The following is a 19,875-nucleotide window of genomic DNA, read 5'->3' on the forward strand; positions in this document are numbered from 1 at the left end:
ATTAACTGCAACTAAATTACCCTTCATTTTTATCAGTCAGTGCAAACAAAAGGACCATATAATTATCCAAATAATCACTATTTTGAAAGTTAGTGGACCTTTTCTTTTTTGAAAAAAGCAAAGTCTTCAAGAGCTGCTACACTAATGTTTCATTTTGCTTTTGTATAAGCAGAATATTTGTGAGGGGTTTTTTTGTTTACATTCAAAGGACTCACAAGTGTTTCATGATATTGTCAGAATTCAAAGTCTGCTTCAAACTGCCAGTCTGACCAGTTCAGCACAAGGAAGCTTTTAAGTACAGCCCAGAATAAATTTGGCTTTCCAGTCAAGAGCTGCTAGGCTTACCCTAAGTTTCTGTACTGGAAAAGTTGAAGCTGTGGCTTTTATTGACCAAATCCCAATATTTATCCGTGAGCAAGCCTCGGTCCATTATGGGAATGGCTTTGGCTGCAACTACTTTAGACGCTAATCTGGTATTGCTTTGTATAATTAGAGCGAAGAGTTCCACCAGCACAGACACGTGCCGGCTTAACTTATGGGATTTACTGCCACAACAAGTCATAGCGACCAAAGGCTTTCAAAGGAGATTTGACAAATTCATAGAGGATACATCTAGCAGCAACTGTTAGTCATCATACTAAATGGACCCTCCAAGTCCAGAGGTAGTGTATCTCTGACCACCAGCTGCGGGGGGGGGGGGGGGGGCAAGGGGAACACTACTGCTTTCAAGTCCTGCTTGTGGGCTACCCAGAGGCATCTGGCGGTGACCTGCTGGAATAGGGTGCTGGGTTAGATGAACCGTGAGTGTGATCCAGCAGGTTTCTTCCAATGGATGTTGAGGATACACTGAGCTTACCTGGCTTCTATTGTCTGAGTAAAATACACAGAATTCCTGTCGTCGCTGCTTTGATCAGCCTCCTCCTGCTCATCGCCGTTCACAAATACATCGTCTGTCTCCGTTTTTGACGCATCTTGTAACAAAGCGAAATTGCAGACGACCTCTGGACCATCTTCTAGGGAGGAGTCATCGTATTTTGTCTTTTCTGAAACGGAGAATTGGAGCTACTAGCTAAAATCTGGGATACCGAACTGACAAAAGGGAACACTTCCAACTATTTTCATACTGCTACACGAGATCTGAAGATTATGGAGTTAATACAAAAACTATTTTTAAACAGATGGAAAACAAACAGACAAACAGGCGTTATTTCTGCATAGTTTGCTTCCCCCTGTTCAGCCTCTGACTGACATAGTAAGGGACTAAGATCTTTCACCTTTTAAGTTTCTAGATCACCAAGAATTACCTCTGAGATAACCGCATAGACTTAAAAACTTAACTCTTCACTGAAGAGCTGCCCCTTACCAGGTTGATCTTGCTTTTCAAGACCCAGCTCCTCATCTTCTTCCACACCCTCATCCTCAGACTTGTCTTCATTCTGTATTAAAGAAAGTGGAAAGAGTTAGCAGCGAGAGACAAGCAAACATCAGATAAGCTACAGTGTCCCTATACTAATTTGCATCTCCTGTTGAAACAAATGCTGGATGTTAAAAGATGCTTACCTTGGCTTCGTTCTGCTCTGCTTTCCGAGTCCTCTTCATTATTTCTTCAATTCTCTGTTTGAATGATGGTAATGCCACTTAGATAACACCAAGATTTAATTCTAGCTCTTTCACACCCCCTCCCTCTTTGCAGAACCTTAAGTACTAATGTGGAGTAGTAGTTAGCCTTCCTCAAACTGGGGCCCTCCAGATGTGTTGAGCATGCTGGGAGTCGTAGTCCAACACATCTGGAGGGTGCCAAGTTGGGGAAGGCTGGTAGAGTGCTGGACTTTGACTGGAGAGAGTGAGTTTGAAATCTTTGCTCAGCTTCAAAAGCACATGGGGGTGTTCTTGGGCCATTTCTCTCATACCTCCCAGGGCTGTTGTAAGAATTCAATGGAGAGGGGGAGCAGATATGCATACCTACTGTCCTTAGAAGGAATGTAAGATGAACACTTAAGCCATGAGATTAAAAGGAGCAAAAATGCCAAATGTTTCCTTTAGGATCCACAGCAAAAGAGAAGTATACATTTAAAAAGACTGCAAATCCTAGCTTTTAACTATACCCATTACCATAGTTGCATTCACATAACTGTTTACTCAGTTTTTCCCCATAAAACATTCTGGCCCTATTTAGAAGGGGAAACTTGAAAGCAAAAGGCAGGTACCTTTTTCCTCTCCATTCTCTCTTGCATGTTCTGCTGCATAATTCGCTCCCGTTCTTGCCGCTGCCTTTCAGCTTCTTCTAGAGCTTTCATTTCAGCTTCTTCTCGCTTGAAGAAAGCAAAAATCCAAACAGGAAAGTCATTGATTTGAAAAGCTCCATCCCAGAGAAGGAATAACATGAAATTAACTCAGTTTGTACCACAAAGCATCCAGGGAATTAAAATGAAAACACTCACTACAAGAGGGGCCTGCAACGAAATGGTGCAGTGCAACCTCCTCATAGGAGTGCTCCTGTTCCAGCCAGCGATGCCCTCTTCCAGGATCCTGCACACAGCTGAAGGCTCAAGATGGTCATTCCACACCCCCATCTCATTTCCAATGGATCTTCTACATTCTGTGACCACTGAGCATGCTCAGTCCTCATTGGGCTGCTGGCAGGGGGTTGCCAAAAACACCTGGTTTTTTTTTTTTATGTTTCTTTGTATTTCTGCAACCCTTGGGGCTTCCCAAAGCATGCTGCTCGGTGGCCCCATTTCTGGCCACAATCCTAGGAGCACTCACCACTTGAGTCTGCTATTACACAGAGTGATCACTCACATTTGTCAGCCGCTCTTCCTCCATTGGGATCAGGGTGGAATGTGGGCTACACCGTTTTAACCTAACAGCTTTGAGCCTTCCTCAACCTGGTGCCCTCAAAGTGTTGTTCTACTACAACAGCCAGAACCCTGACCACTGGCCATGCTAATTGGGGCTGATTAGAGTGGAGCTCCAATACACTGGGAGAGCACCAAGCTGGGTTAGGCCGAAGAGAGAAAGAGAGTGTGTGGAAGGGAGATCACTCAGTGAGCTTCATGGCAGAGATGTGAACCTTGGTCTTCCTGGCCAAAACCCAACACACAGGCCCTAACAGCCAACCCTCAAGCAAAGTGTACTCTTTTTATTTATTTTAGACAACTTATATCCTACTTATCAGTTTCCTAAAAATGAATGAATGAATTACATAGCACTCACCAATATATACTCTTGCAATAGGAGGTATCACCATACTTGGTTGGTATATTAAAATGGAGCTTAACATAGAGTTTAATACAAAGACAAACCTAAAATGAAAATTAAGATTTGAAGCAATAATCTAAGACAGCTTTTCTCCATCTAGAGCCCCCAGATTTTGCTGGACCAACCTTAGCCCCAACCACTGCCCATGCTGGCTGGGGGTGATGGGAGTTGTAGTCCAGCAATATCTGGCCACCCTAGGTTGGGAAAGGCTGCAGTTGGGAGCTTTTGCAGATTGCTGGACTTTCCAGAACATATACGTTTCTTCAGTATCTAGCCTCTTTGTACCCCATTTCTCTAGCCTTGCCTGATTCAGCGGCATTCCAGAGACCAAACCTGCAACTGAAGCTCAGCCAGCTTCTCCTGTTCCTCCTGCTCCCTCCGAACTCTCTCCTTCTCAGCCAGTTTTTGCTGTTCCTCTTCTTCCACCCTTCTCTCTTCTTCCAGCTCACGGAGTGCCTCTTCCATCTGTGCCTGCTCCTCAAGTGCTCTCTTGGCCATTTCTTCTTTTCTGATTCTAAGAGTCCCAAACAAAAATCCAGAACAGATCTTTGCTTTTAAGAAGAAAGTTCTCAGGAGACAAGCAACTTTATTTACAGCATTTATACACCACCTCCTTTCCATCAATTCCTTAAGGCAGAGCTTTCCAAACTGTGTGCCGCAACACATTAGTGTGTTGGTAGCAGTGCGTAGGTGTGTCGCGCGAAATGCAGAAAATTGTGCGGAAGGGCACCGCGGAGCTCCCTTACTCACATTTGCTTCCCTTGGCCCCTCCCCAGGAATTTCCTAAAGCAGCTGATGTTAAAGCAGCTAAGCCTTAGCTGCTAAGGCTTAGCTGCTTTAACATTAGCTGCTTTAGGATCATGTGGTGTCTTGACATAGGACGAACGTGATTGGCGGTGTTGGAGTGGTATGGCAAGGTAGAGGTGCGGGGCGAAGAAAGGGGAGGCACCGCCCTGGGAGCAAAGCTTGGCTGACGCCGGCGTGGAGAAGTGGCAGCGGCCACCAGCCCTGCGAGATTTCGAGCGTGCCCTTCACCAATTTCTGCACCGTGCTGCTGTGCGGCCAGGCCAGAGTAGCGCACGGGTGGAAATGCCGCCTGGGACTGCACCAAGCAGGCTGTCCGCCATCTTGGCCAGTCAGAATGGAGCTCAGTGGAGGCCAGAAGCCTCAGAATTAGCATGCTCCCAATCACCTGGACGAGCGCAGCTGCAGGCTGTCACCCAGTCAACTCATCTGCTGCTTGCTGAAGGGAGGCCACCCTCCCAAACCCAATGTGGCAAACAGCAAGCCATCCACCACATGGCACTTATAATTTGATTTCTCCCATTTATTTTTACTCTCCTGTAATCGTGGATTAACCACCCACCAGCAGTGTACCACCGGTGAGTGCTGGAACTGGACTCTGGACATAGGCATTGCAAATATTGACAGCAATATAGCCTTGTAGTGAGACATATACATTTTCACCACTTTTGTTGGACTTTTGCTTCTCTACTTCATGTGTTTTTGCAGCTGAGCTCCTACCTGGGCCTATGTGTCCTAATACGTATTGTAAATACTTTAGTTAATTTTGTTTATTTTTCACATTTTCTCCTGGTCCTGATTCCTATCTTTATCTCACTTTATCACTGTGGGAGTGGAGCGCAGGTGCTGTTATTTTCATAAGAAAAAACAGAGAAAGATAAGCGCTAAAAACAGTCCTGTTATTTTCATATTTAGTTAATGCTAAAACCTAGAAATAAATTTGCATATATTCATTAAATTGCAGTTGAATTACCTGTAAAATGGATACGTTTCTAATTAAGAAAAGGGAAGCTGGTGAAGGTGACGTTTGCAATGAACAAAATGTAGCCGCTATAGAGGAAACTACACAAGAATCAACTGTTGAACGGTCTGTATTAGTACGTAAAAAGTGTAAAGGAAAAATTTCCAAGCCTCGTTTATACAGTAAAGATTATATGAAACTGGGGTTCACATTTTCTGGTAATGAAAACAATCCTCGTCCCCAGTGTTTAGTTTGTGGGGATATACTTGCAAATTAAAGTATGGTACCAAATAAATTAAAGTGTCATTTTACCTCAAAACACTGTCACTTGTCAGAAAAAACAGTAGAATACTTTATTGAGCTTTCAAAATCTATAAAGAAGCAGTCTGCATCATTCACAAAGAGAATAAAGACATCAGAGAAAGTTCAAAAGGCAAGTTACTTGGTTGCTCAAATAACTGCCAAAAACAAGGACCCACACGTTATTGCCGAAACCGCCATAAAGGAATCTTGCTGTGCTATTGTTCGAACAATGTTTGGGCCCGAATTTGAGATAGAAGTTAATAAAATCCCTTTGGCAGATAACACGATCGGAAGATGTATTCAAGACATGTCTGATGACATTAAGCAGCAAATGAAGGATATTTTTCAAGACGATATGATCTTTACATTGCAATTAGATGAAGCAACAGATGTCAGTGGGTTAGCACAATTATTGTTTTTTATACGTTTCATTCATACTGACAGAATTATTGAGCAATTCTTGTGTTGTCTAGAACTTCCAATGAGAACTAGAGGTGAAGATATACTTAAAACTTTACACTGCTTCATGAAGGAAAATCATTTGCAATGGTTTAATTGTGTAGGAATATGCACAGATGGCGCACCCTCAATGGTTGGCTCAACAAAAGGTTTTATAGCTTTAGCAAAGAAAGAGAATGAAAATATTATAATTTACTCATTGCTTTTTACATCGCGAAGCACTAGACGCGCAAACCATTGGAAATGAATTCAGAAAAGTTTTGGACAAAGTGGTTCAAATGGTCAGTTACATTAAAAGTAGACCTCTTCAATCAAGATTATTTGCTCATATTTGTGAAGACATCGGGGCAAAGTTTAAAAAGCTTCTACTACACACAGAAGTTCATTGGCTCTCAAGAGGTTGAGTGCTTTGTCATGTATATGAATTGAGGGAAATGATGCTTAAACTTTTTGAGGAAAATCAGCAAAATGAATTCTGCGATCTAATTCAAAGCAATCTTTGGTGCACAAAACTGGCATATCTTGCTGACATATTTGAACATTTGAATAAAATAAACACCAGTATGCAAGGAAAAGGAGAAAATAACAGCGGTAAATACAATTTGTGCTATGAGAGACAAAATAGCCATTTGGAAAAGGAAAGTGAAAGAAGGAAATTTTGAAATGTTTTCCAAAACTGCTGAGTGCCAGCTAAAAAGTGATATCAGCTTGCTAACTGTTGACCATTTAACCTTGCTCGGAGAGAAAGTTCATCATTACTTCCCAAATGTTGAAATCCAAGACTATGATTGGATCAGAAATCCATTTCTTTCAAGTGCAACGAGGAACTTTTCACTTACACTTACTTATTAAGAATTAGCTGACATAAAAAATGATCGAAATCTGTTAATGATGCATGAACAGGGTACTCAGCTTTTGGATTTGCATTTCAAAAATGCATCCAAACATAGCTAAAAAAGTGTTAAAATTCTTCTGCAGTTTTCTACTACATACATTTGTGAAGTATCCTTTTCAACGATGGCAAACTTAAAGACACTGAAACGTGGAAGCTTAAAAATGCTTGATGATGAAATGCGAGTGTCTTTATCTAATATTCCACCAAATATTGAAAAGCTGTGTTCATACCATCAACCTCATACATCCCATTAAAATGGTAAGTAGTTATTGGTGTTATTCAACTTTTTAAAATTCTTGCACATATTTACATACTGTTACTCATAAATGACAACAATGTATGTTATTATCTTACAAATCATATATTTTAAAAAATATAACTGACAGGTTTTCATGAGATATGTTCTATCCCCATACATTTCGTTATTACAATTTATGTATGTGTTCGTATCTCTTATAATGGGTTAGTTTAACCTCCGGTTTGCTAGTAAAACTGAATTACCGTGTCATGAAATGATGCATGTCTAAAAAGTGTGTCACCAACATGAAAAGTTTGGAAACCTCTGCCTTAAGGTGACTTACAAGAAAAATAAAATCAAAATAAAATTAAAACTAAACATCAATTGAAACCACAGAACTTTCTAAAAAGGGCTAAGAAAACCCTTCATGCAGCTGCTTTTTAGATGGTGCTCTATGGAAGCTTGCTGGAATAAAACTAGCCCCCTAAAAGCAAGCAACAATGGAGCTGGGCAGATCTCTCTTAAGAGGCTATTTCGACCTTGGGCACCACAGCTGAAAAAGCCTCTCCCAGGTATGAACCCACTGTATTTATGATGGCAGAGGGACCCAAAGCAAGGCCTCAGAAGAGAAAGTTGTCATGCTCTTATGGAGGAAAGCAGTTCTTGAGACATTATGGTCCAAGGTGGTTTAGGGCTTTAATGGGCTTAGCACTTTTATTCAAGATATAAAAAGGCATGGGATTTAAGTCCAGCAGTGAAAAATACTGAAAAAGAGACAGAGGGGGTGGGGAAAGAGAAACAACTTCCTTTCAATTTATCAAGACATCCCAGGCAGGTCACTTAAAGCAGGTTCTAACTCACCACAGGTGACCAGAGACACTTATGTTTACAAACATGACACTCACAACTTAACCTCCTTATGAGTTCAGAATGTTTTGAATAATGTGTGTTTAAATATATTAACAACATTATGAAAAACTGCCCCTTATTGGTTTACCTTTCCTCTTCTTCTCTTTGAACCTTTTCCTGATCTTCACGCTCTCTTTGCTCCCTTGCAAGACGCCGTTTCTCTGCCAAGATTCTTGCTGCTTCTTCAGCTGTTGTGGTCCCTGGAACAGTTTTGCTACTAGCATCTGGAAAAAAGGTGTTAGAAGAATCACATGAAGGTAGCTAAGACTTAACTAGTTATATAGTTTTTTATTAAACCATATTCATTTACCGGAACCTGTACCCTTGTAATTGGACCTAATACAATTAGGTCCAATTACAGGTTGTATGGAAAACTTTTACAGCAAGTGTTCCCTGGATGCCTTGTCAAATATGCTGGCCCATTTGTGTGCGCTATTCAGGCTATCACTGAAGGTCCAAGTTAACATGCAAATGAGTTCAGGTGTATGATGAAAGATTACACAGGTAAGGACTGTCCACATCCTCTGTAAAATGAGGCCTTACTCTCATTAACAGGGAGAACCCCATGGCGAGTTTTACAGTGCAATGAGAAATACAAGTAACCAAGCATAAAATTACGATTTTCAGTTCATGGTTCCTAGCAGTATTTTTTCCTCCCAGATCCTCAATTCAAGCTGCTCCCCTCTGAGGGAATGGATTTTAGGTCAAGAAACTGTAGAATGAATGCTGCAGCCATCAAGGATACTCTAGCCACTGCTATATTTGTGAAAAAGAGACACAAATCAAGTGTGTTGCATGCAACGGAATACCAATTAGCTGCAACCCTCCAAATCAGGATATAATCTGAGGTGACAACATGCTGCCCAGTCCTGGACTAGAACATTACACCCTAGGAGAAAGGCTTCAGTGATTCACCACTAAAATGTACATGTTTACAGCCTGATACGAAGCATGTTTACCCAGAAATAGGTCCCACCATTTTGCATTGGATTTAATTCCAGTAAAGATGAGTTTAGGATTCCAATCCCAGGCATTCAATAATTTTTTTACTATGTAAGCCAGGTATTCTGGAGCAACAAATGCAGAAGTTTTCAATCCGTACTCCACCTTAAAATATTGCAGATGTGGCATATCAATACTGCAATTAAAATTTCTTTTTGTAAGAACATACATTACTTCCGAGCAGTACATATGCCCTCCAGCTCATAGTCTGGTCCTTCATTCAAAACAAGTGGCCCCATGGTATTATAGACCCTAAACAGAATGTTTTTTGTTTTTTTTTTAAACCAAAACACCTGATTTCAACAAAATGCTGTTCTTCTTAACCTGAACACAGAAAAAGGGAGGTACGGAATTCAGAAATGTAGATGCGCAAGAACAGGTATAACGGAGTCAATTTTCAGAAGGGGATGCACACGGTCTAGATACGAAACCTTGACCCAGCCACCAGCAGTAGCATGATAAAGTCTGTTTTCTATGCACACGCACCTCTCAAAGCTGTGCTGCTTACTGTACCTGTAAGGCTTCGCGTGTAAGCCCCAGGGACGTGCCAAGAATTCAGAACACTTTGCACTCACATGCACACTAACTCAGTATGCAAAATCTGTGGCCAAGGAGTTGATATTTCACTCAGGCAACTAATTTAATATCATTGTAACATGTACTGGATTTTAGAAAGATTCAACATTGAATATAGGGCTGCCTGTTTTGTTTGCTCTGTTTATGTATATATGGAATTCAGAATGACAAACTACTGTTACTTAAATTGTTTTAAGTCAGATTATGAACAGCCTCCTCCTGAAAGCCCATCTATAAACATTAATTAAAAATAAGTTCTCTCTCGAGTACATGGTCATGGCAGCAGAAAAAAAGAAGTGGGAATACTTTCAACTGCTGTTTCTTAAATTAAAGTCACAGAGTTCAGCTTTGCTTGGAGCAGTACTTGGCATCATCCTGGCAACACAATTTTGCTTTACTTTAATAGCAGTCATCCCCTTCATGGATCACTGCCTTGTTGTGGCGTAACTCAGTGAAGCCATAAGCTATGCTGTGCAGGGCCACCCAAGACGGTCAGGTCATGGCGGAGAGTTCTGACAAAATGTGGTCCACTGAAGAAGGAAATGGCACCCACTCCAGTATTCTTGCCAAGAAAACCCCATGGAACGTATCACAAGGCTAAAAGAGATGACGCCGGAAGATGAGCCCCTCAGGTCGGAAGGTGTCCAATATACTACTGGGGAAGACCAGAGGGAATTTCCAAGTAGCGCCAGAAAAGAGTGAAGCGGCTGGGCCAAAGCTGAAAGGACACTCAGCTGTGGATGTGTCTGGTGGTGAAAAGAAAGTCCGATGCAATAAAGAGCAATATTGTTCAGGAACCAGGAATGTAAGATCAATGAAGCAAGGTAAACTGGAGGTGGTCAAACATGAGATGGCAAGATTGAACATCGACATCTTGGGAATCAGCGAACTAAAATGGACAAGCATGGGCAAATTTAATTCAGGTGACCATTATATCTACTACTGTGGGCAAGAATCCCTTAGAAGAAATGGAGTAGCACTCATAGTCAACAAAAGGGTGAGAAAAGCAGTACTGGGGTACAATCTCAAAAACGACAGAATGATCTCAGTACGAATCCAAGGCAAACCATTCAACATCACAGTAATTCAACTCTATGCTCCAACCACTGATGCCGAAGAAGCTGAGGTTGATCGGTTCTATGAAGACCTACAACACCTTCTAGAACTAACACCAAAAAAAGATGTCCTTTTCATCATAGGGGATTGGAATGCTAAAGTAGGAAGTCAAGAAATCACTGGGATAACAGGCAAGCATGGCCTTGGTGTACAAAATGAAGCAGGACAAAGGCTAATAGAGTTTTGCCAAGAGAACACGCTGATCATAGCAAACACCCTTTTCCAACAGCACAAGAGGCGACTCTACACATGGACATCACCACATGGTCAATATGGAAATCAGATTGATTATGTCCTTTGCAGCCAAAGATGGAGAAGCTCTATACAGTCAGTAAAAACAAGACCTGGAGCTGACGGTGGCTCAGATCATGAGCTTCTTGTTGCAAAATTTCGGCTTAAATTGAAGAACATAGGGAAAACCACTAAACCATTCAGGTATGACCTCAATCATATCCCTTATGAATATACAGTGGAGGTGAGGAATAGATTTCAGGGATTAGACCTTATAGACAGAGTGCCTGAGGAACTATGGATGGAGGTCCGTAACACTGTTCAGGAGGCAGCAACTAAATCCATCCCAAAGAAAAAGAAATGCAAGAAAGCAAATTGGATGTCTGAGGAGGCTTTACAAGTAGCTGAGGAAAGAAAGGAAGCGAAAAGCAAGGGAGAAAGGGGAAAATATACCCAACTGAATGCAGAGTTCCAGAGAATAGCAAGGAGAGACAAGAAGGCCTTCTTAAATGAACAATGCAAAGAAACTGAAGAAAACAATAGAATGGGAAAGACTAGAGATCTTTTCAAGAAAATCGGAGATCTCAAGGGAACGTTTTGTGCAAAGACGGGCATGATAAAGGACAAAAAAGGCAGGGACCTAACAGAAGCAAATGAGATTAAGAAGAGGTGGAAAGAATACACAGAAGACCTATTCAGGAAAGATCTTAATGTCCCTGATAGCCATGATAGTGCCGTCACTGAACTGGAGCCAGACATCCTCGAGAGTGAAGTCAAGTGGGCCTTAGGAAGCATTACTAACAACAAAGCCAGCGGAGATGACAGTATTCCAGCTGAGCTATTGAAGATCCTAAAAGATGATGCTGTTAAAGTGCTGCACTCAATATGCCAACACATTTGGAACACTCAACAGTGGCAACAAGACTGGAAAAGGTCAGTTTACATTCCAATTCCAAAGAAGGGCAACGCCAAAAAGTGTTCAAATTACCGTACAATTGCGCTCATTTCACATGCCAGCAAGGTGATGCTCAAAATCCTACAAGCTAGGCTTCAGCAGTACGTGAACCAAGAACTACCGGAAGTACAAGCTGGGTTTCGAAGAGGCAGAGGAACTAGAGATCAAATCGCTAACATTCGCTGGATCATGGAGAAAGCAAGAGAATTCCAGAAAAACGTCTATTTCTGTTTCATTGACTACGCTAAAGCCTTTGATTGTGTGGATCACAACAAACTGTGGCAAATTCTTAAAGAGATGGGAGTACCAGACCACCTTACCTGTCTCCTGAGAAACCTGTACGAGGGTCAAGAAGCAACAGTAAGAACCGGACATGGAACAACCAATTGGTTCAAAATTGGGAAAGGAGTACGACAAGGCTGTATATTGTTGCCCTGCTTATTTAATTTATATGCAGAGTACATCATGAGAAACGCTGGGTTGGATGAATCACAGGTCGGAATTGAGATTGCCAGGAGAATGATCAACAACCTCAGATACGCAGACGATACCACCTTAATGGCAGAAAGTGAAGAGGATCTAAAGAGCCTCTTGTTGAGGGTGAAAGAGGAGAGTGCAAAAGCTGGTTTGAAACTCAACATTAAAAAAACGAAGATCATGGCATCTGGCCCCATCACTTCCTGGCATATAGAAGGGGAAGAAATGGAAGCAGTGACAGCTTTTCTTTTCTTGGGCTCCAAGATCACCGCAGACAGTGACTGTAGCCATGAAACTAAAAGACGCTTGCTCCTTGGGAGGAAAGCTATGGCAAACCTAGACCGCAGAGTAAGAAGCAGAGACATCACCTTGCCGACAAAGGTCTGTATAATCAAAGCTATGGTTTTCCCAGTAGCAACGTATGGCTGTGAGAGCTGGACTATAAGGAAGGCTGAGCGCCGAAGAATTGATGCTTTCGAACTGTGGTGCTAGAGAAGACTCTTACGAGTCCCCTGGACTGCAAGGAGGTCAAATCAGTCAATCCTAAAGGAAATCAACCCTGAGTGTTCATTGGAGGGACAGATAATGAAGCTGAAGCTCAAATATTTTGGCCACCAAATGCGAAGAGAAAAGGCACTGGAAAAGACCCTGATGCTGGGAAAGATTGAAGGCAAAAGGAGAAGGGGACGGCAGAGGATGAGATGGCTAGATAGCATCACCAATGCAATGAATATGGACTTGAGCACATTCTGGGAGAGAGCGCAGGACAGGAAGGCCTGGCGTGCTATTGTCCATGGGGTCACGAAGAGTCGGACGCGACTGAATGATTCAACAACAACAATAGCAGTCATAGTAGTTTTTAAGGTAGTGTATTCAAGTGACATCTTTGGTTTATGCATCTGTTCTATTTGCAGGAATTCTCAGGGTGTCTGTGTACTGAGAGCTAATCTTGTACGTATTCTGCATTGTATCTCTAACAAACAGAGAGTTGGGATGCATTGAATATTCTACCCAGCCAATGTTTCTTCTGTGCCTTGAAGGAGGACAGTGGGAGAGTCTAAAATCAAAGATCAGGCAAAAACCTGCAAAATAATCCCAAGCACTGCTTGTTACAAATAGATGTAGCAGAAAGGGGTGAATGATAGGAGGCCCCCTAGCAATTCACAATGCAGCATTAGTGACTCAGACATGTTTTGATGAACCAAAACCTTAATTGCAGGAAAAGGCTACACTCACTTTAGATTAATCCAAGGCCAAGTACCAATTCGTACTTGTGCTGATAGGAGCACCCATAGCCCCAGGGAAGAGCACATATTTTGTATGCAGAAAGACCTAGATCCAAACCCTTACAGTAAAAGGATGTCAAGATAACAGGTGTGGGAAAGACCTCTTTATGCTGAGACTTTGGAGAGCCACCATCAGCCCAACCATGCTAGGCTAAATGGACCAGTGGTCTAGCTCGGTATAAGGCAGACTCGTATGATCATGAGTGAGTGCTCCTGCTTGCATTAGAGTGAAAATGAAAGAACAAGCGAAGCTAAACAGTGTGTCTTGTTTCAAAAGTCAGCCAAGGCCTTTCTGAGCTCATCTACCTCAGTTAGGAAGGAAATCAGTTGTGTAAAACCCCCTCAAGTATTACACTAACATGCACAACAAAGTAGAATGAGATAACCTGAACCAATCACTTCAGAAAGGAAATATTCACCGACACATAAACGCAAGTGCGTGAAGCTGATGTGTCAAGGTGTCTGCTCATAAGCATTAATGAACACAATTAGATACGCCTGCATACCTTTGCATATCAAATTTTAGGAATACAACTTTTCAGGTCTGAACTTCTTGGGAGGGAAGAATACTCCTCAATTTCTCTGTGCTACATGGAGCCTCCTAGTTGAAGAGGCAAAGTGTCACCTCAGGAAAAGATCTGAGAGGGAAGCAGCCAGAACCTTCAGTAGACTAGCAGAATAAATATTATTTCTCTGTCCAGAGGGGTCTAAATGTAACTTATCTCTTGGGAACACTCTGTGAGTTCAGAATGACCTTACCTATGTCTATGTAGGATGCTCTTGTTTTACTACTTAAATATTCCCCCCATCAGAGTTATCTCTCATGTCCAATAATAAATTACATTTCTCTTCATTAAACTCCCCCCCTCCCCCTCTTTATGCATTTGAGACAGTAAAGCAACTTTGAGTTGTGCCTGTGGAGGTTCTGGACTTCTTGTCCTTGAGTCTGAATAATGCAGAGCTAACATGGATAGTTAAAAAGACACACATAATTATCCTATAGAAGGCATAAAACAATTATGTAAGTTGGATTGCCCTCAACCAGGGCTACAGTTCTAAATTCTCATAATTTTGTTTGAAATAAAGGGAAACCACTACAAATATTTTAATACTTATGACACTTACTGATGTATGGCTGCTCCTTCTAAAAAATGACAGCTCTCTATAGTTGATTTTTTTAAATTGCCAAAGACTTGAGACTTTTATTTAATTGAAAAAGGTAACATACACTTGGAGGAAGACAATTTATACTTTTCTTGAAATAGTCTGGTAATGCAAGGATTCAAGTAAATTAAGACAAGTCCACATATTAATATGATAAACCAAGCATTTCCCCACATCATGTGGCTGCTGCAGTGCTAAGGTTATGCTTGTGTAAGATGCAACAATCTCTTCTCTGCCTGCTCACAGATGTGGACCTGCAGCAGCATGGCAAGTTGAGTGCCTCATCAATAAACCAAGTAGTGATGCCTCCAAAGAAAAGCCTGGTATGGATCCATGCCCACATGGCATGCATCTAGCCTAAACTGGAAAGGCTAGTGCTATGGACCTGAATTACTACAGCGCTGTCTGTCTCTCCAGTGGTGATAACCTGGGCCATCTCGTTCAGGTGGAGAGTGATAGCCAGGATGGGGCAGGGTGCTAAAGTGGTGTGAGAGACTGGCTAGGTGGGTATTCAGCACTCTGAGCTCCTGACTGATGTTGTCAACGCTGCACCTCATGGTCTGGAAGGTATGCAGCAACTTGTCTAGGACAAAGGGATCTGTCATCATAGTCACAGGCCGGTTATTTGACAGCCTCCCACCGACAGAGGAACGAGAAGCCAGCACATGGCCTGAGCCAGTCCTCTGAGGGAACGGGAAACTAAAGCACTGGAGAGGGGTGACACCTTGTCCATCGCCCTGCCTTGAAGCCTCCACAGCAAAGTTAGGCAGATAGCTGCTTCTGGCTCCCTTCACAGACCGGCTATTCCCAATGTTCTGCAGATTAGCAGGGTGAGGTGGAAGCGTGCTTGGGGAGGAAGCATGGCCCACAAGATCAGTGTGGAGAGGGACAGAAGAGCCAGAACGAGAGGAAGCACCAAGGCGAGACATCGGATCGTATCCGAAAAGTATCTTTCTTGCGACAGAGGAGGCTGGCTGAAAATCTTGAGAGCAGAAAGGTGAGGCAGCAGAAGACGAGGGGCCGAAGATGGAGAATGGCAAATCAGGTAGGAATGTGAAGGAGACCGGTGACTCTGTAAAGGAAAACATGCGTGACTGAAGCCATGGGCATGTATGTGCAGAATGTGACACATTGTCAAACTGAGCTAGCTGACATTTTAACATTTGGCATGCTCTATGCCAGGGGTGGGCAGACTTCAGGCTTGAGGGATCTAATTTGGTTTTTTACTAGGACCTCAAGATCCACCAACCAGAACCAGGTGCAAAATAATGGGGTGGGTGGACACAGACTGAAGATTAATGAACAGGGTGCTCAGCCAAGGAATTTGTGATCAGTACCAGAACCAAGCTCACAAATCTTTTCACACAAACCCCCACACCTGGTTTTCCCCAAGTGTTATTTTTTCGGCAAACTAATCTTAGGACAGATGTGGGGGGGGAGGTGAGATACTTTTTTGTTGTTGCTCTCACTAGACAATTTGGCAAGGATTTCTGACTCCCATCTACTGCAAATCATCCTGACATCTACCAGTAGATCCCAATCTACCTTCTGCCCACCCCTGCTCTACGCAAGATCTAGAAGTACTAATGGGTGGGTAATAGGAACACATAGATGTACCCCACAGGGATTAGTCACACAGCAACCACCTTAAAGCATTAACAGAGAGGGGACCCCTCCACACTGCCATGCTTCCTCACATGCATTTTACATCTAATGTACTAACCAAGCAACCCACTCACCTGTGGCTGTTTGTTGAAAGATTCTTCTACCAGGTGCCTGGGTCAAAGTTCTTTTTCTGCTAAGGTCTCCCCTAAGTCCTTCTCCAGAGAGAGAAGTGCCCAGGACATCTCCTCCGAAATGTCTCTTTTTGGGAGATGATAGAGGGTGTCCATCCTGCTCAGAGGGGTAGAGGATGTGCTCATTTGTGCACAGGGGCAAGGAGGGGAGATGATTGATGCATTTGTTCCGCAACACTGTAATTTTCCCATGGTAGCAAAAAAGGTGACTATTCTTTCCCTAAGCAACTGTATACACAATGAAACCAACATTTCAGTGGAACTCATGCCACTCTCTTCCTGAGCTTATGATACCTGAGAAATCATTCCCTCCCCCTCCCCATATTAGTAAAATCACAAATTTTATTTTCACAGAAGTGTCTGCTGGCATAGTTCTACAGGTATCAGGCATAGTGGGAAACCAAGATCTAACCAATACATATTTGCCAGTTCATTTATCTGAGAATCTAATCTCAGATTCCAATTTTACAAAAGAGTTAGAAAATCAGTTTTTGAAGTTAGCAACTCAAAAACTTGAAATTGACTAATTGTTATACATTAGTAGTTGGAAATATTGGTATTATTTTTAATTGTAGGAATTAGTTGCTTTAGAATCATCATCTTCACCTACACACCAATCCCCCCCCCCCAAGTTATTATTCTGTTCCTTTATGGATGGGCAACTCACGACACTGATTTGCCCAAGTCAAGTCAAAGGCGCAAGTTTCCTTACCCCCTAGCCAACAACCCAAACGTGAAAACATTATAGCTCATGTATGACTCTAACACACAGCTTAATTTTTGTATACCAATCTTTTTCACCACAATAAACTCACTTTCTTTCTGGATAAACTGTATTTTTGTATACCAATATTTTATTGCCGGCGTTCTGATACCTTTGTCTGGTACAAAATGTACTATATGCTTTGTAAATTAGCTAGTTGAACCAACACCAAGTTTAATTCTTAAAGCTTTGTAGGATTAAGAGGCAAGGATTTTTTCTAATTCATATTTTTAATCACCAATGGAAATTAGTGTTCAAAAATAATTTAATGATAGCAAAGGCTGAGAGTAAGTTACCAGAAGCCATAAGACAGTCCACTGCTCACGCACACAGCTGCAGAGGCAAGTCAAGATGAAGTCAATGTATATCTATGAAGCATCAACCGTTTTATGCATCAGCTGTTATTCTTCTTGCACTCTCTCCATTTAGGAAAAGCTTTGAGCTCAACACGAGAGGCAGAGAGCGAGCGAGAGAGAGAGATGGAAAGGTGGAGCAACAGGCAAATGGATAACGCAAACTCTCTTACCTTCTTTGGTCTTTGAAGCAGGTGGAACCGTTTCTCTCTCGATGGCATGTGAGGCAGCCACGGGCTCTTGCCCTGCTGCATCAGCTGCCTTCTCCTTTGGTTTGCACTCCATTTCTGTTTTCTTTTTGGTAACATTAAGGACGTTCGGGGTGAGCGATGGGCGCTGTATTGGTGCTGGTTTAGAAACTGTAATAGGAGATGGTGGCCGCTGCCTTAAGACATTTGGTGAAGTTGGGTGAGGCTTTTGTCTGTGGAGAAAGGAGTGTCTATCAGGACTGTGCTACAAGACTGAAGCATGCAATGGATCATTTCTTGCTAGTTCCATCTTTTTAACCTGCCCACAGCAGAGATATTCTGTATACTATATTCAGATACAGCAGAGCTCACCTACCAGAATACCTTAGCCCAGAACTAGCTGTTATTTAGATTTCTTATTTTCCCCCATGCTAGAAGTTCAGGGAAAGTTATTGTATGACAGCACTGAGCATATTTCCCTGACAAGAAGGCTTCCATTCCAATATACCAACTCACACCCCCTTCCTTTGTTCTACCATACCCCTCCCATTAAAATACAACATTTCAATGTTAAACCCCTCCATACAGTATAGTCAGTGTTCCCACTTAAGTATGTCTTATCTCCTCATAACTCCTCTAAGCCTGTAAGGCACAAAGCCTCCTATCCTATCCTGCTACTACCCTCCCTGCTGCTCATATGGGTTTCCTCAAATTACCGAAATATCCTTGTGAAGGTTCGAGGCCTATAGAGGCAAAGGGAGAAAAGGTCAAGGTGGGAGGCCTCAAGTTTTCTATTCCTGAGAGCAGTAGTTTCATTTCTCTGGTTATGTGTCAGTATCATTTCTGCACTTGTTTCATTTCTTCAGGTCTGAAGCAGTACTTTCAGTTTTCAGGGAGGAGGGTATACAAAGAGAGGGAGAGAGCCAATAAGTCAGAAAGACCAGGCTGCCGCAGAGGAACAGCAGAGCCTGAAGTGAGAGCAGAGTCTGAAGAGTGAGCAGGAAGAAGCAGCCTAGAAAAGTCTAAGGACAGCTAGGGTAAAGGAACTTTCGTTTTGCAACTTTCAGTTTATTTTAATGGCTTTTGTATCACTGAGCTCTATTGTGTAAATACCTTTAGTTGTAATTTGTATGCTTTAAATCTACTAGTAAACTGTTATAGTTAAACCCTGTGTCTAGAGTGTTGGACACCCCACGTCTACAGCCCAAACCCCATGTTACTGGGAAGGGGAAGTTTAAAAGAAGGAAGGTGGGACTCTTAAGGAGGCAAGACAGCCTTAAGGGGTTGCTCAGGTGGTCCAGGTTATAAGTGGAACCTTGACAATATTTTAATAGCCTTAAGTACCATTCAACAATAGGTGCCCAGAAGGAAAGCCAACATACACAACAGAGGAAGGAAAAAGACTGGCTGTAGGAAGGAGTGGGAAGTACCTCTTGGTCCAGTTCCCTGGCCAAGTCTTTTTTTCCCCTTAAGCACCTGTCTCTTTGTGGAGAGAGGGGAGATCATCCCAGTGTCTGGACCACTGGCTAGAAACAAGGAAAACAATGTTGATCATATTTTTAGTAGGATTTAGGAAGAGCAAAGATTTTAGCTGGATAGAAACCTTATTGCAGCTGGAGATGGAGGACGTTTACCCGCATGGGCGGGAGAAGGTGATCGTCTGGAACCAGGCAATGATGGCGATGGAGCACGCCTCCCTGCAGAACATGGGGACTGCTTTGCTCCCTCCAATTTCTGGGGAAAGAGACATCCTGGTTAAATTGCCACTTTCTAAAAGGCATGCAAGACACCAGCAAAAGGAGAGAGACAGTCAAAACAGCAGAGCTGCACTGCAATATTCTTTGAAAACTAGATTCTGCTACTGAATACAGGATTAGTGATGCTGCTTTATCAAATGCTGAAACACAGCGAATCCAGAGGAAGTTCTAGCCAAAATCTCCACATCCCAACACACTGGACAGATCCTGGATAGCAGGATTTGTAAAGTTAAATTCTTCTTAAACATTTATGTGGATACAAATGATAGCATGCTTGCAGTTCAAGAAAGTATGCAGCTACAAGAATATAAAACAAAATTCAGAAATGTGCCTATAGCTTTAATAACATTTGCAACATCATTCCTAATATCACTGCTTCAT

The 19,875-nt window shown here is 42.3% G+C and overlaps 1 protein-coding gene across 9 annotated transcripts in view; it reads right to left on the reverse strand.

Moving 5' to 3' along the window:
* MAP7D3 (MAP7 domain containing 3) overlaps nt 1–19,875 on the reverse strand; it is a 55,829-nt gene that overhangs the window by 3,264 nt on the left and 32,690 nt on the right. For 8 of the 9 annotated variants that reach the window (XM_084813638.1, XM_084813635.1, XM_084813633.1 and 5 more), the window contains 8 exons: nt 19,341–19,471; nt 17,723–17,970; nt 7,919–8,054; nt 3,595–3,775; nt 2,208–2,312; nt 1,561–1,614; nt 1,364–1,436; nt 857–1,043 (listed from right to left, as the gene is read on the reverse strand). In XM_084813638.1, coding sequence (XP_084669764.1) covers nt 857–1,043; nt 1,364–1,436; nt 1,561–1,614; nt 2,208–2,312; nt 3,595–3,775; nt 7,919–8,054; nt 17,723–17,970; nt 19,341–19,471 — 1,115 coding nt within the window. The remainder of the gene's footprint in view (nt 1–856; nt 1,044–1,363; nt 1,437–1,560; nt 1,615–2,207; nt 2,313–3,594; nt 3,776–7,918; nt 8,055–17,722; nt 17,971–19,340; nt 19,472–19,875) is intronic. The other variant, XM_084813636.1, reaches the window with a different exon arrangement.

The sequence above is a fragment of the Heloderma suspectum genome, chromosome 9, assembly GCF_057233095.1.
Source record: "Heloderma suspectum isolate Gila_16-S chromosome 9, 16-S_ref, whole genome shotgun sequence".
Taxonomy (NCBI): domain Eukaryota; kingdom Metazoa; phylum Chordata; class Lepidosauria; order Squamata; family Helodermatidae; genus Heloderma; species Heloderma suspectum.